General features: G+C 41.0%; 2 protein-coding genes and 1 long non-coding RNA gene across 5 annotated transcripts; all 3 read left to right on the top strand.

Moving 5' to 3' along the window:
* Nucleotides 1-152: 152 nt before the first annotated feature.
* On the top strand, nt 153-2181 carry nxnl1 (nucleoredoxin like 1). The gene is made up of 3 exons (XM_046837830.1): nt 153-345; nt 1254-1587; nt 1702-2181. The coding sequence occupies exons 2-3, from the start codon at nt 1262-1264 to the stop codon at nt 2021-2023; spliced, it is 648 nt and encodes a 215-aa protein (XP_046693786.1). The 5' UTR covers nt 153-345; nt 1254-1261; the 3' UTR covers nt 2024-2181.
* Nucleotides 2182-2781: 600 nt separating this feature from the next.
* LOC124377816 (caspase b-like) lies at nt 2782-5198 on the top strand. 3 transcript variants are annotated; one of them, XM_046837115.1, is made up of 3 exons: nt 2782-2891; nt 3211-3480; nt 4406-5195. In XM_046837115.1, the coding sequence occupies exons 2-3, from the start codon at nt 3213-3215 to the stop codon at nt 4570-4572; spliced, it is 435 nt and encodes a 144-aa protein (XP_046693071.1). In that variant the 5' UTR covers nt 2782-2891; nt 3211-3212; the 3' UTR covers nt 4573-5195. The 3 variants fall into 3 exon arrangements, with proteins under 3 accessions (XP_046693071.1, XP_046693072.1, XP_046693070.1); XM_046837116.1 differs by having other exon boundaries at nt 2801-2891; nt 3155-3480; nt 4415-5198; XM_046837114.1 differs by having other exon boundaries at nt 2801-2891; nt 3155-3480.
* A 761-nt stretch (nt 5199-5959) lies between these two features.
* LOC124377817 lies at nt 5960-8360 on the top strand. The gene is made up of 3 exons (XR_006924114.1): nt 5960-6133; nt 6932-7496; nt 7806-8360. It is a non-coding gene; the product is annotated as an uncharacterized LOC124377817 (long non-coding RNA).
* The last annotated feature ends 4692 nt before the right edge of the window (nt 8361-13052 follow it).

The following is a 13052-nucleotide window of genomic DNA, read 5'->3' on the forward strand; positions in this document are numbered from 1 at the left end:
ACCTATTTCTTTCTCTATCTCCCTCTCTCTCTCTCTCTCTCTCTCTCTCTCTCTCTTTCTCTCTCTTGGATTAAAGTTCTGTTAATCTTCAGACAGAAGACACACACACACACACATACACACACACACACACACACACACACACACACACACACACACACACACACACACACACACAGTCTGGGTGATACTAATCTCTGCCCACTACCTTGACTGAATCCGTGTGTGTGTGTGTGTGTGTGTGTGTGTGTGTGTGTGTGTTTAATTCTTAAGACAGAAAACAGTATAGGCTAAGCTTTGAGGAACTCTGGTTTCCACATCTTGACTGATCAACATATTTAAAAGGTGAGGAATATTGTGAGCGAGAGATTGTTGAATTGTCCTGGTTGTTATTTGGAGCTGGAGCTTCTACAAAGCTGTGTGTTCTGCACAGATTAGTGTTAAGAGTATGTTCTGCTGAGAGGAACCATGTCCTCCACACCAGCCGTCTCACTATATATACAACATACATTTACTGTGTATGGTGAGCTAATTAAGGGGCTGAAACTTGTTCTTGATGTGTGGTCCTGTTGGAGCAGATGGAAACAATCAGAATTCCTGTGGGAGCTGGAGAGAGATGTGTGGATGGGAATGGGTGGAATAAGAGCAGAATTCCAGTGAAAGCAGGAGGAAATGATCAGAATTATTGCAAGCAGTTAGATTTTTTTGTAAAACTGTGTGGGAGTGGTCTGGACATTGTGAGAATGGAAGTAAAAAATAAAGGCTTACTTTTCCATCAGACTGAGTGGGAATGTCAAAATTCCTGAGGTGAAAATGGTCAGAAATTCTCTGAGAATAGTCAGAATTCCTGTGATTGTGGATGGAAACGGGCAGAATTCCCATGATAATGGATCGGAATGGTCAAAATTCCTATTAGAATGAGTGGGAATGATCAGAATTTATGTGATAATGGGTGTGAGTGGCCAAAATTCCTGTCAGAGTGAGTGTGAATTATCAGAATTCCTGTGATAATGGGTGGTAGTGGTTAGAATTTCTATAAGAATGAGTGGAAAGGTCCGAATTCCTGTGAGAGTGAGTGGGAATGGTCAGAATTCCTGTCAGTGTGAGTGGGAATGGTCAGAATTCCTGTGAGAGTGAGTGGTAGTGGTCAGAACTTCTCTCTGAGTTTATGGCTAATTAGTCAGACTTCATGGAAATCCATCTAGGAATTGAGTGGTTAAAAATAAAATTCTTCCCAATATTTCTCCTGACAGGTCCAGTCATGGTGGATCTCTTCTTTGATAAAGTTCTGGTGAAAAACAATAAGGACCGGGATGAGCTGGACACGGAGCGCGAGATCATCCTGCGCCTGCAGAATCGGATCCTCATGCTGTTCTTCGGCTCGGCCGATTGCGAGAGGTGTCAGGAATTCACACCTACGCTCAAAGACTTCTTCAAGAAACTGACAGACGAGTTCTACGTAGAGCGCTCGGCTCAGCTCGTCCTGCTCTACATCTCACTCGACACCTCGGAAGAACAGCAGGACAAGTTCCTGAGGGAGCTTCCCAAACGCTGCCTCTTCCTGCCCTTCGAGGACCTTTACAGGAAGTACGGGGGCCCAGGGGTCTTACTGGTGCAGTTTCTGTTTCCAGGAAAATTCTGAAATCATATCCTGTTGTGTGCTGATTGTGTGTGTGTGTGTGTGTGTGTTGTCTCTGACAGAGATCTGAAGGTGATGTTTGAAGTGGAGGACATTCCCACAGTAGTGGTTTTGCGCCCCGACGGCTCGGTTCTCTCCCCCAATGCCGTGATGGAGATCTGCTCACTAGGAACACACTGCTACCAGAACTGGCAGGAAGCAGCTGATTTAATCGACCGCAACTTCCTGATGAACGAGGAGTACGACGAGAGCAAGAGGCGCAGCTTCACTGATGCCATCCGCCGCCAGAAATACAAAGTGGAGGACAAGAAGAAGAAGAAGAAGAAGGATGCAGAAGAGGATGATGATGATGATGGAGGAGGAGGAGGAGGAACGTGGGGTTAAAAACTGTGCGGTTTCACCTTGAACTCAGCTGCTGGTTGGTTGATGGGCAGAGAAGCTGTTGTGCTACTTTAGCATTCGTGCTGAAACATTAACAGATTGTAATAAATGTAAATAATTAAATAAAAAGAAAAGAAAACACAACGGGTTGATGGTGTTGCATATTTGAATGGTAAAACATTTTTTTCTATGGTTGTGGGTGGGTTATAACAATCGCCACTCTTCTGGGAAGATCCACTAGATTTTGTAGAGATTTTGTGGAGGTTCATTCAACCACAAGGGTGTTGGTAAAGTCAGGGAATGATGTAGGTGAGAAGGTGAGGAGGTCTGAAGTGCAGTCAGCATTCACATTCATTCATCTTCAATAGGGTTGGAGATTTATCGCAGGAGATCTTCCACTCCAAACTGTGTAAAGCAGATCTTCATGGAGCAGGTTTGGGTCTTCTAGTCCAAGTGAAGTAAACATTTCCTGCTACCGCATCCAAAGATGTCTTACACACAGTAACAGTTTAGGGAAGAACCAGGTTTTTCATCAGCTTGTGTGGTAAAAATGCTTTGTGGCTGGATGATATTAACACTAATGTTAGATTTCAGGATTTTTAAGATGTGTAGTGCAAAAGGATTTGATTAAATGATATGAATACACAGTAAATGCACCTAGAGGAAATGGAAAGAAAATCGTCCTTCATGAATGAACAAGCAGATGAGCACTACTATTACCACCCTACAGAGGGCGCTTGTGTATCACTTCCCTTGCTCTAGTTTGAGGAAGTGGAGTAGAATTCAAAGTGAAAGCAGATCTGTGAGAAAGACGGACACTGTATTTCCTTTCATTCCTGTGAATAATCTGGATTTTTTGAGAGTTTGAAAGGTAAGTGATGCAGTCAGGGGGAAATTCCCATGTTCAGATCTTCCTCCAGTGAGGTCTACATCTGTACTCACATCTGGACACATCTGTTTTCTGGGATTAGATCTTTTTAAGATGGAATGTCAGGTGTATGGGATTCAAATCTCTGGAGCTCAGTGTGAAACTGAGAATTATACCCTGTACTGCCTTCAGCTGTACAATCTTCATTTCCAACATTTGTGTGTGTGTGTGTGTGTGTGTGTGTGTGTGTGTTATTTACCGTGCAGATAATTTGACAACTGTCACTAACTGTCACTGGCATTTTTGAAAACTATGTGAACAGACATGTCCATCAGCCACATGATCCTGGAGCAGCTGGATGAACTTGTCCAGGAGGAGTTCAGCAGATTTAAGTCGTTCTTGAAGAAGAACATGGCACAGGGCTTCAGCCCAATTCCCCGCTCCAGACTGGAGAATGCTACACAACACATGCTTGTTGATGAGATGGTGGAGCGATATGGACCACAGGAAGCCGCCAGAATCACCGCACAGGTTCTGAGACAGATGGGACACAATGCAGTCGCTAACAACCTGGAAAAGCAACTGGCAGAAGGTAAACAAGCTGAGATAGATAGATAGATAGATAGATAGATAGATAGATAGATAGATAGATAGATAGATAGATAGATAGATAGATAGATAGATAGATAGATAGATAGATAGATAGATAGATAGATAGATAGATAGATAGATGGTGGTTGTGAAAAGTGTGGAAACACCAAGTGTTTTATGGTTTTTAAGAGACACAAGAACTGCTTTACAGCTTCACTGGCTTCACATCTGTTCTTCACTAGATGGAGATTTTCTTCTTCATCTCAGAGCAGTTCAGTAGGATTGAGGTGCAGTGACTGGGCAGGTTGTTCCATGATAGATATCACTCCAGACGTCTGTCTGCTCTCTAAATAACACTTACAGAACTCAGACGTGCGCTTCGGCTCATCGTCTTGTTGTACGGTGAAGTCGATTCCGATGAGCCGCAGTCCAGACGGAATTGCATGGTGTTGAGGTGTGGAATGGGAGCCATGTTGGTCCTGGATTCCTTTCACTTTCTGGAACCTTCTCTGGTCCAAAACAACCCAAAGCATTAAACTTCCACCTCCATGTGTGAGTGTGAGGGAGTCTGATCACATCTTCTCTCCTGTTCTCCAGCTTACACAAGTTCTTCTAATAAAGACAAAAACGTCCCATTTGGACTCCACAGATTTTTACAGGAAAAGAAACATGCGCGTTTTAAAAACCATGAAAGACTCTGTGTTTTTACACTTTTCACACACTGTTTAATACCATTTAACTAGCAGGATGTGGAAACAGGTTCTATACCAGACAGGTTTAACACAGAGCATGTCACAGCATGTACCTGAGTAACATTCTACAACTAGTTTCTGAACAAATTGTAAAAGAAAAACATAGTCTAGAAAATTCCAACATAAAAAACTCATTACTTTTTCTATCTCTTGTTTTATTCTGTTTCCCTCAAGCTTGTCCAGAAGTGAACAGGGCATCTCCCTCTTCTTCCTCTAAGACTGCTGGAGTCTCACAAAACGTCTCCACTGCAGGGGAGAGCAACATTTATGCTCCTGTTCTGTCAGGAGGAAACTATCACGGCCCGGTGAACATTAGCTTCACCACCACACCAAAGACCTGAACATGCTCCTGTTCCACATGGGGGGTTTTACTTCAGGGATTAGTGAAGGCCAGAGGCAGTAATGTGTGTAAAGTGTATTTGAGATTAATTGAAAGGTTTTTATGAGGTTATATATTGTTGCTCCCTTGACTAGATTTAGATGATTTTCTCTCAGGCTCCTGAAGCACTGACTCCAGCTGCAGTCCACTCTTTGTGAATCTCCACAAATTCTTGAATGGGCTTCGTTTCACCTTTTTGCTACCACATTTTTCATTCCGTTGAACTTTCCATGAATGTGCTTGGATCCAGCAGTCTGTGAACAGCAGCTTCTTCACCGATGATCTTTTGTGTCTCACCCTCCATGTGCAGGGTGTCAATGATCATCTTCTGGACAACTGTCAAGTCAGCAGTCTTCCACCATGATTGTGGAGACTGAATGAGACTGAGACGCCATTTAAAGACTTAGAAAACCTGAGCAGGTGTTTGGAGTTAATGAGATGGTTAAAGTGAGACATCATAAGTCTCCAATATTCACTTTTTCACAATTTTCTTATTTTCTGAGATACTGAATTTTGGGTTTTTATCAGCTGTGAGCCAAAATCATCAAAATGAAAACAAATAAACACTTGAAATATATCAGTGTGTGTGTGTGTGATTGAATCTTTATAATAAGTAAAGTATTTTGTGCCTCATGTGCGTGTGCCTCTTCCTGTTTTTCGAGGAACTTTACAGGAAGTACAGGGGCCCAGGTGGATTGCCGAGTTTCTCTTTCTCTGAAAATTCTGAAATCACATACGTTTGTGTGCTGAATGTGTGTGTGTGTGTGTGTGTGTGTTGTCTCTGACAGATTCTGCTACTGGAACTGGCAGGAACCAGCAGAGCTCATCGACGGCAACTTTCATTTACATTTACATTTGCGACATTTAGCAGACGCCCTTCTCCAGAGCGACATATAAAAGTGCTTTGAGTCTCTTGGTGTATAAATCTACACTGGTTCACTTGATTACAAACTTAAGCTACCATCAGCCTACAACTCAGGATTTTTATTATTACAAAAAGAAAGAAAAAGCAAAGAAAGTGCTAGTTCAAGTGTTTCAGGAAGATGAAGGTCTTCACCCGTCGCTTGAAGACAGCCAGTGACACCGCTGTTTGGCCAACTAGAGGAAGTTCATTCCACCACCTCGCTACTAGAACAGAGAAGAGCTGAAGTATACCTACCTTTTACCATGAGAGAAAGTGGTACCAGTCGAGCAGTGCTAAAAGTTCAACAACTTCCTGATGAACAAGGAGTACAACAAGAGCAAGCGGCGCAGCTTCACCGACGCCTGGATGATATTAACACTCATGTTTAATGTGAGGATTTTTAAGCTAAATTTAAATAAATGATATGAACCCACAGTAAATACGCCTACAGGAAATGTCGTTACTTTGTACTTTTACTTTGTAGTTTTATTCGAATAAGAAGGTGGAGAGCACAAGCCATAGTGAAAGCGAAGCCGGGCGGAAGCCGTGCGAAAGCCGTGTGAAAACCGGGTATCTCTCCTCATTCCTGTGAATAAAGTGGATTTTTTGGAGAAAGATGGTAAGTGATGCAGTCCGGGGGTAATTCCCATCCACTGAGGAGCAGGTTCAGATCGTTCTCCATGATGATGTTTACAATGATGACAATGAGTAAAATGCTATGTAACTTATAAACAGTGTGTGGGAAGCAGTTATAGGAAAATAATCAGCCTGAAGCAGAACCAGAACAAGCTTAGGAGTTCCCTCTTCCTGTGCAGCAAATTTGTCATCGATAGCAAATTATTTTTGGTTATTGATAAATGGCGTGATACAGTTAAAAGTATTTTCGCAGGGACACAAAAGCCGTTAGTTCCTGTTTCTCGCTGGCGTCATAACCGCCCAAGTGTTAAGTTTTGTTGTGGACATTTGTATGTACAGTATCTAATTAATTCAAAAGGAACAGAACAATAATGAGCCCAATTGAGTCCAATACAATATTAAGCAAGTGGTTATAATGTTATGTCTGATTGGTGTTGAGAGACAGATAGACAGACAGACAGACAGACAGATTTTTAAGAACCTGTACGAGTCTCTATTAAAACTCGGATGGACTTCAAGAAACTTTAATTTTATTTGCAGTGGCTGTGAAACGTGTGGAAAATGTAGGGTGTTAGGAACATGCATGCGTCTCAAAAAAACATGGAGACTCTGTGTTTCCACACTTTTCACAGGCAATGTTATTTATTTATTTATTTATGTATTTATTTATTTATTTATTTATTTATTTATGTATTTATAAGAAGGCTTTGTCTTTATTTTTAACATGGACTAAATGAGTAAGTTTGCATTTACACTTAGCTCAACTTTACTTTTATGATAGTTCAGAACATTCGCCTGAGGCAGCGGACACGAGGAGAAGCACCTATGAGGGCGTGCAGACAAGCAGGGCGTGGACGTGCGCCGGTGAGAGGGCGTGGACAAGCATCTTTAAGGGGGCGTGGATGGCCACTGGTGCGGGGGCGTGAACGGGTGCTGGTAATGGGGCGTGGACAAGCACCTTTGAGGGGGCTTGGACGGGCGCGGGTGCAAGGACAAGCACCTTTGAGGGGGCGTGGACGGGCGCGGGCGTGTGGACAAGCACCATTGAGGGGGCGTCGATGGGCACCGGTGCAGGGCCGGGGACGTGCGTCTCTACGGGGACAAGCTTCGGAGATGGACGAAACCAGCGGTAAGATGCACACCTGTACACGATGTGTTCCGTTTCAGTGTTCCCGGGTCGGCGTCGAGGGAAGAAGCACGGGCCCGAGTGAATGTGCCCCGGTGTGAGTACAAGGAGGAAAAGCACCAGGGCAGGAATAAATTAAACATTTAAATAAAAGCTCTGCCTGGTGAACCATCACGCCACCTCTGTTTTCCAAACCAGAACCCAGCCTGCTGCCACATCGGTAAATACCATTTTCTTCTTTTAATCTTCTTTGTTCGGACCTTCGGCTGAGCTGCTTTGTATTAATCCACCATTTATACATAAACCACTTTTTTTTACACCTGCAATTATAGCTTAATGTGATTCATATTGAAGCTGTACACTTACACACAACATCAATAAATCACATTTAACTAGCAGGATGTGGAAACTGGTTCTATAACAGACCAGGTTTAAATCAGAGCATATCACAGCATGGACCTGAGTTACATTCTACAACTAGTTTCTGAACGAATTGTAGAAAATCTTGTTTTATTCTGTTTCCCTCAAGCTTGTCCAGAAGTGAACGGGGCGTCTTCCTCCTCTTCTTCCTCTCAGACTGCTGGAGTCTCACAAAACGTCTCCACTGCAGGGGAGAGCAATGTTCATGCCCCTGTTCTGTCAGAAGGAAACTATCACGGCCCGGTGACCATGAACTTCACCACCACACCAAAGACCTGAACATGCTCCTGTTCCACATGGGGGGTTTTACTTCAGGGATTAGTGAAGGCCAGAGGCAGTAATGTGTGTAAAGTGTATTTGAGATTAATTGAAAGGTTTTTATGAGGTTATATATTGTTGCTCCCTTGACTAGATTTAGATGATTTTTTTACTCGCATTAGATCTTTTTCAAACTAAACCTACCTCAGCCACAGCACAGGAAGTGGAACCGTTTGAACCCTCACGCTTTGAAGGGCAGGAGATCAATACCGTAGCAGATGTTCAATACAAAGACATCTTTTATACTTTTTCACTTTTATACTTTTAACTCAGGTAACAATAAACCAGCCAAATGTTCTTACATGTGATCTTCTGAAAGACCAAAATAAAATGTTTTCAAAAAATCTACAGTTTTAAAGACATCACTTTTATCCTGTCAAAATAAACCCTGCTGAAAAACACTACAATAACCATTAGAGAAATCTTACTGGTTTCCATTACAAATACTATCACAACCCATCAGCTGTTGGTTTCCATTACGGAGTTTTTGTGTTCTTCATTAAATCGTCGTCAGAACAAAGACAACGAAGATGATGATACCCAGCTATATATCTCATCAAAACCAGGTGATACACTCAGTTTGCTCGTTTAACTGAGTGTTTTAAAGAAATAAAAGACTGGATGACCCATAACTTTCTACTACTAAATTCTGATAAGACAGAGATTTTGCTCATCGGCCCAAAAACCACTATACAGAAGCTCCAGCATCTCAACCTGCATTTAGACGGATGTTCTGTAACCACTAGTTCAACAGTTAAAGACCTGGGAGTTATTTTAGAGCAACTTGTCTTTCAAATATCATATCACCCAAGTTACAAAAACAGCTTCTTCCACCTTAGAAATATTTTTAAACTAAGAAACATGTCTATATCTGATGCAGAGAAGCTCGTCCATGCGTTCATGACCTCCAGACTGGACTACTGTAATGCATTACTAGGTGGAGGTCCTGCATCATTAATAAACAAGCTTCAGTTAGTCCAGAATGCAGCAGTCAGAGTCTCACAAGGTCAAGAAAATATCACCATATAACCCCAATCATCATCCCAAGACGCATGTTTCTAGCGAGTTCTACACAGAACACATCATAATCTTGTGAACCAGAACATCAAATTACATGCACATTATCAACTTGTCCAGCCACGTCCAAGCTCGTGAAGATTATAGACTTTTAAAGAAGTAGATGCCCACAAACATCCTGTGTCTAGAGACGTACCAGCGCCAAATGGATCCCACTTAGTGTGGAGTTTGGACACTGGACCTCTGAGTGTTTAAAGGCTCTGGCATGGAGAAGCTGGTGTTGGATCTGTGATGATCTCAGATGTTGAGCTATTGTATGAGTTGCTCAGTAGCTCCTAGTTTTATAACCAGAATGACTGTATAAGACTGTAGAAAGAACATCACTCAATCACACACTCCAGTGCTCATGTTAGTTCTCACTCTCCAGTGTTCTGTATTGTTTAAAGATTATAATTACACACTTGATGTCACCCAGATGAGGATGGGTTCCCTATTTAAGTCTGGTTCCTCTCAAGGTTTCGTCCTCATAACATCTAAGGAGTTTTTCCTTGCGCAGCCTCCATGGCTGTTTATCAGGGATAAACACATTCACCTTCACTCTTAATTTCTGTAAAGCTGCTTTGAGACAATGTCTGTTGTGAAAAGCGCTATAGAAATAAACTCAACTTGATCATAGAAGGACCTGCTCATAACCTGGATGGTGTAATGGTCTCTAATTGTGTCCAGTTGTTACCAACATGTGATCTACAAGTTCTTAAAAGGTCTTCAGTTGTTCATTATTGGTGTCACAGAAATCATACCACAGCAGAAATAAAAAAAATCCCAGACCCTCAAAATTTACACCATTACAGTTTCCATTACAACCACTAAAACCAATATAATCCCCATTATAACATCAAAAAAACAATACAGTCCCCATATAACCACTAAACAAATTATTATAACCACTAAAACACATTTAATCCTAATTATAACAATTTAAACATTAAACTCAGTACACATTCTCTGAGGTTTCCTCATGTCTTTTTCCCGCTCTTGTCAGTGATTAATGGATGTGAGGAGGGATGTTAATGTGTCGCCACCTGTCGGTATTAAATAGAATTACAGAGATAGATAGATAGATAGATAGATAGATAGATAGATAGATAGAGATAGATAGAGATAGATAGAGATAGATAGAGATAGATAGAGATAGATAGAGATAGATAGATAGATAGATAGATAGATAGATAGATATACATATATATGCGCAGTCGTTTTGGAGTTTTGAGACCCAAGAGCCCGTCATGTTAAATACTTCAATCCATATTCCATATGGATTCATTATTTTCCTCAAAATTCTACAATCAATAACATAATTACAACGTAAAGACGTTTGTTGGAAATCTTAACAAAATGAAACTAATAAAATCACATGCAAGTATTTACAGCCTTTGCTAAGTACTTCATTGAAGCTCCTTTGGCACCAGTTTCAGCCTCAAGTTTGCCACCTATTTTTGTGCAGGTTCTTCCATTGTTCTCTGCAGAACCTTTCAGGTTGGATGAGGAGCGTCGGTGTGCAGGAACTCCAAATCAGCGCTTGTAAGATGACTGTTTTTTTGTTGGAAAATATTTTTCTGTAAAAGGAAAAAAAAACTGAAATATCTTACGTGCATAAATATTCGATCCGTGGTGTGGAAGCTGCCAGGTTTCACCGCTGGCTTAATGAAGACACAATTATTTCTCATTAGATCCTCCTGTGCATCATGAATGGTGCCATCACATTTTCTGGATTAAAACCCTTTGCTGAAAACATCTAACACTGTTACCTGTATAGAGACGTGATAAAAGTGTCCCATGTCCGCACTGAGCATTAATTCAGGTCTTTCTGGACAAAAACCTTTCGTCAATTTGTTACGAATCTCTCGTGAACACTGGCTTTTTTTGATGAAGTCTGGATTTGTGGCTTCAGTCAGCGACTTGAATTCCGAGATGAAACCTCAGTCCTGTAGCACCTGCTCCTCTCGTGAACGCGATCACGACTGCGTGCGAATGAAACAGAGGCCTTTTTCTCTGTACATCTGAACTCGGGTTTATTTGAACTCAAATCTACACACTCATGGACAAGAACCTGTGTAGTGATTTAGCAAAAATACAAAACAATCCTCAATGTGGGACACAATTTCAACACCATTTCAACAGAAGGTTATTGCGTTATCTTTTACTGCACAATACCAAAAAAAAAAGATCATTTGAAATGAATTAGTAGATTATAAATAAATATACAATGAAGCGAAGTCACATTGTTTTCGAATCTTGCTTTAGAAATTTCATGAATGAGGAGAAAAGAAATGACCGCTTTAAACGGTATTGTTTTATACTTTTTCACTTTTATACTTTTAACTCAGGTAACAATAAACCAGCCAAATGTTCTTACATGTGATCTTCTGAAAGACCAAAATAAAATGTTTTCAAAAAATCTACAGTTTTAAAGACATCACTTTTATCCTGTCAAAATAAACCCTGCTGAAAAACACTACAATAACCATTAGAGAAATCTTACTGGTTTCCATTACAAATACCATCACAACCCATCAGCTGTTGGTTTCCATTACGGAGTTTTTGTGTTCTTCATTAAATCGTCGTCAGAACAAAGACAACGAAGATGATGATACCCAGCTATATATCTCATCAAAACCAGGTGATACACTCAGTTTGCTCGTTTAACTGAGTGTTTTAAAGAAATAAAAGACTGGATGACCCATAACTTTCTACTACTAAATTCTGATAAGACAGAGATTTTGCTCATCGGCCCAAAAACCACTATACAGAAGCTCCAGCATCTCAACCTGCATTTAGACGGATGTTCTGTAACCACTAGTTCAACAGTAAAAGACCTGGGAGTTATTTTAGAGCAACTTGTCTTTCAAATATCATATCACCCAAGTTACAAAAACAGCTTCTTCCACCTTAGAAATATTTTTAAACTAAGAAACATGTCTATATCTGATGCAGAGAAGCTCGTCCATGCGTTCATGACCTCCAGACTGGAATATTGTAATGCATTACTAGGTGGAGGTCCTGCATCATTAATAAAAAAGCTTCAGTTAGTCCAGAATGCAGCAGTCAGAGTCTCACAAGGTCAAGAAAATATCACCATATAACCCCAATCATCATCCCAAGACGCATGTTTCTAGCGAGTTCTACACAGAACACATCATAATCTTGTGAACCAGAACATCGAATTACATGCACATTATCAACTTGTCCAGCCACGTCCAAGCTCGTGAAGATTATAGACTTTTAAAGAAGTAGATGCCCACAAACATCCTGTGTCTAGAGACGTACCAGCGCCAAATGGATCCCACTTAGTGTGGAGTTTGGACACTGGACCTCTGAGTGTTTAAAGGCTCTGGCATGGAGAAGCTGGTGTTGGATCTGTGATGATCTCAGATGTTGAGCTATTGTATGAGTTGCTCAGTAGCTCCTAGTTTTATAACCAGAATGACTGTATAAGACTGTAGAAAGAACATCACTCAATCACACACTCCAGTGCTCATGTTAGTTCTCACTCCAGTGTTCTGTATTGTTTAAAGATTATAATTACACACTTGATGTCACCCAGATGAGGATGGGTTCCCTATTTAAGTCTGGTTCCTCTCAAGGTTTCGTCCTCATAACATCTAAGGGAGTTTTTCCTTGCCGCAGCCTCCATGGCTGTTTATCAGGGATAAACACATTCACCTTCACTCTTAATTTCTGTAAAGCTGCTTTGAGACAATGTCTGTTGTGAAAAGCGCTATAGAAATAAACTCAACTTGATCATAGAAGGACCTGCTCATAACCTGGATGGTGTAATGGTCTCTAATTGTGTCCAGTTGTTACCAACATGTGATCTACAAGTTCTTAAAAGGTCTTCAGTTGTTCATTATTGGTGTCACAGAAATCATACCACAGCAGAAATAAAAAAAATCCCAGACCCTCAAAATTTACACCATTACAGTTTCCATTACAACCACTAAAACCAATATAATCCCCATTA

The sequence above is a fragment of the Silurus meridionalis genome, chromosome 24 (assembly GCF_014805685.1).
Source record: "Silurus meridionalis isolate SWU-2019-XX chromosome 24, ASM1480568v1, whole genome shotgun sequence".
NCBI lineage: Eukaryota > Metazoa > Chordata > Actinopteri > Siluriformes > Siluridae > Silurus > Silurus meridionalis.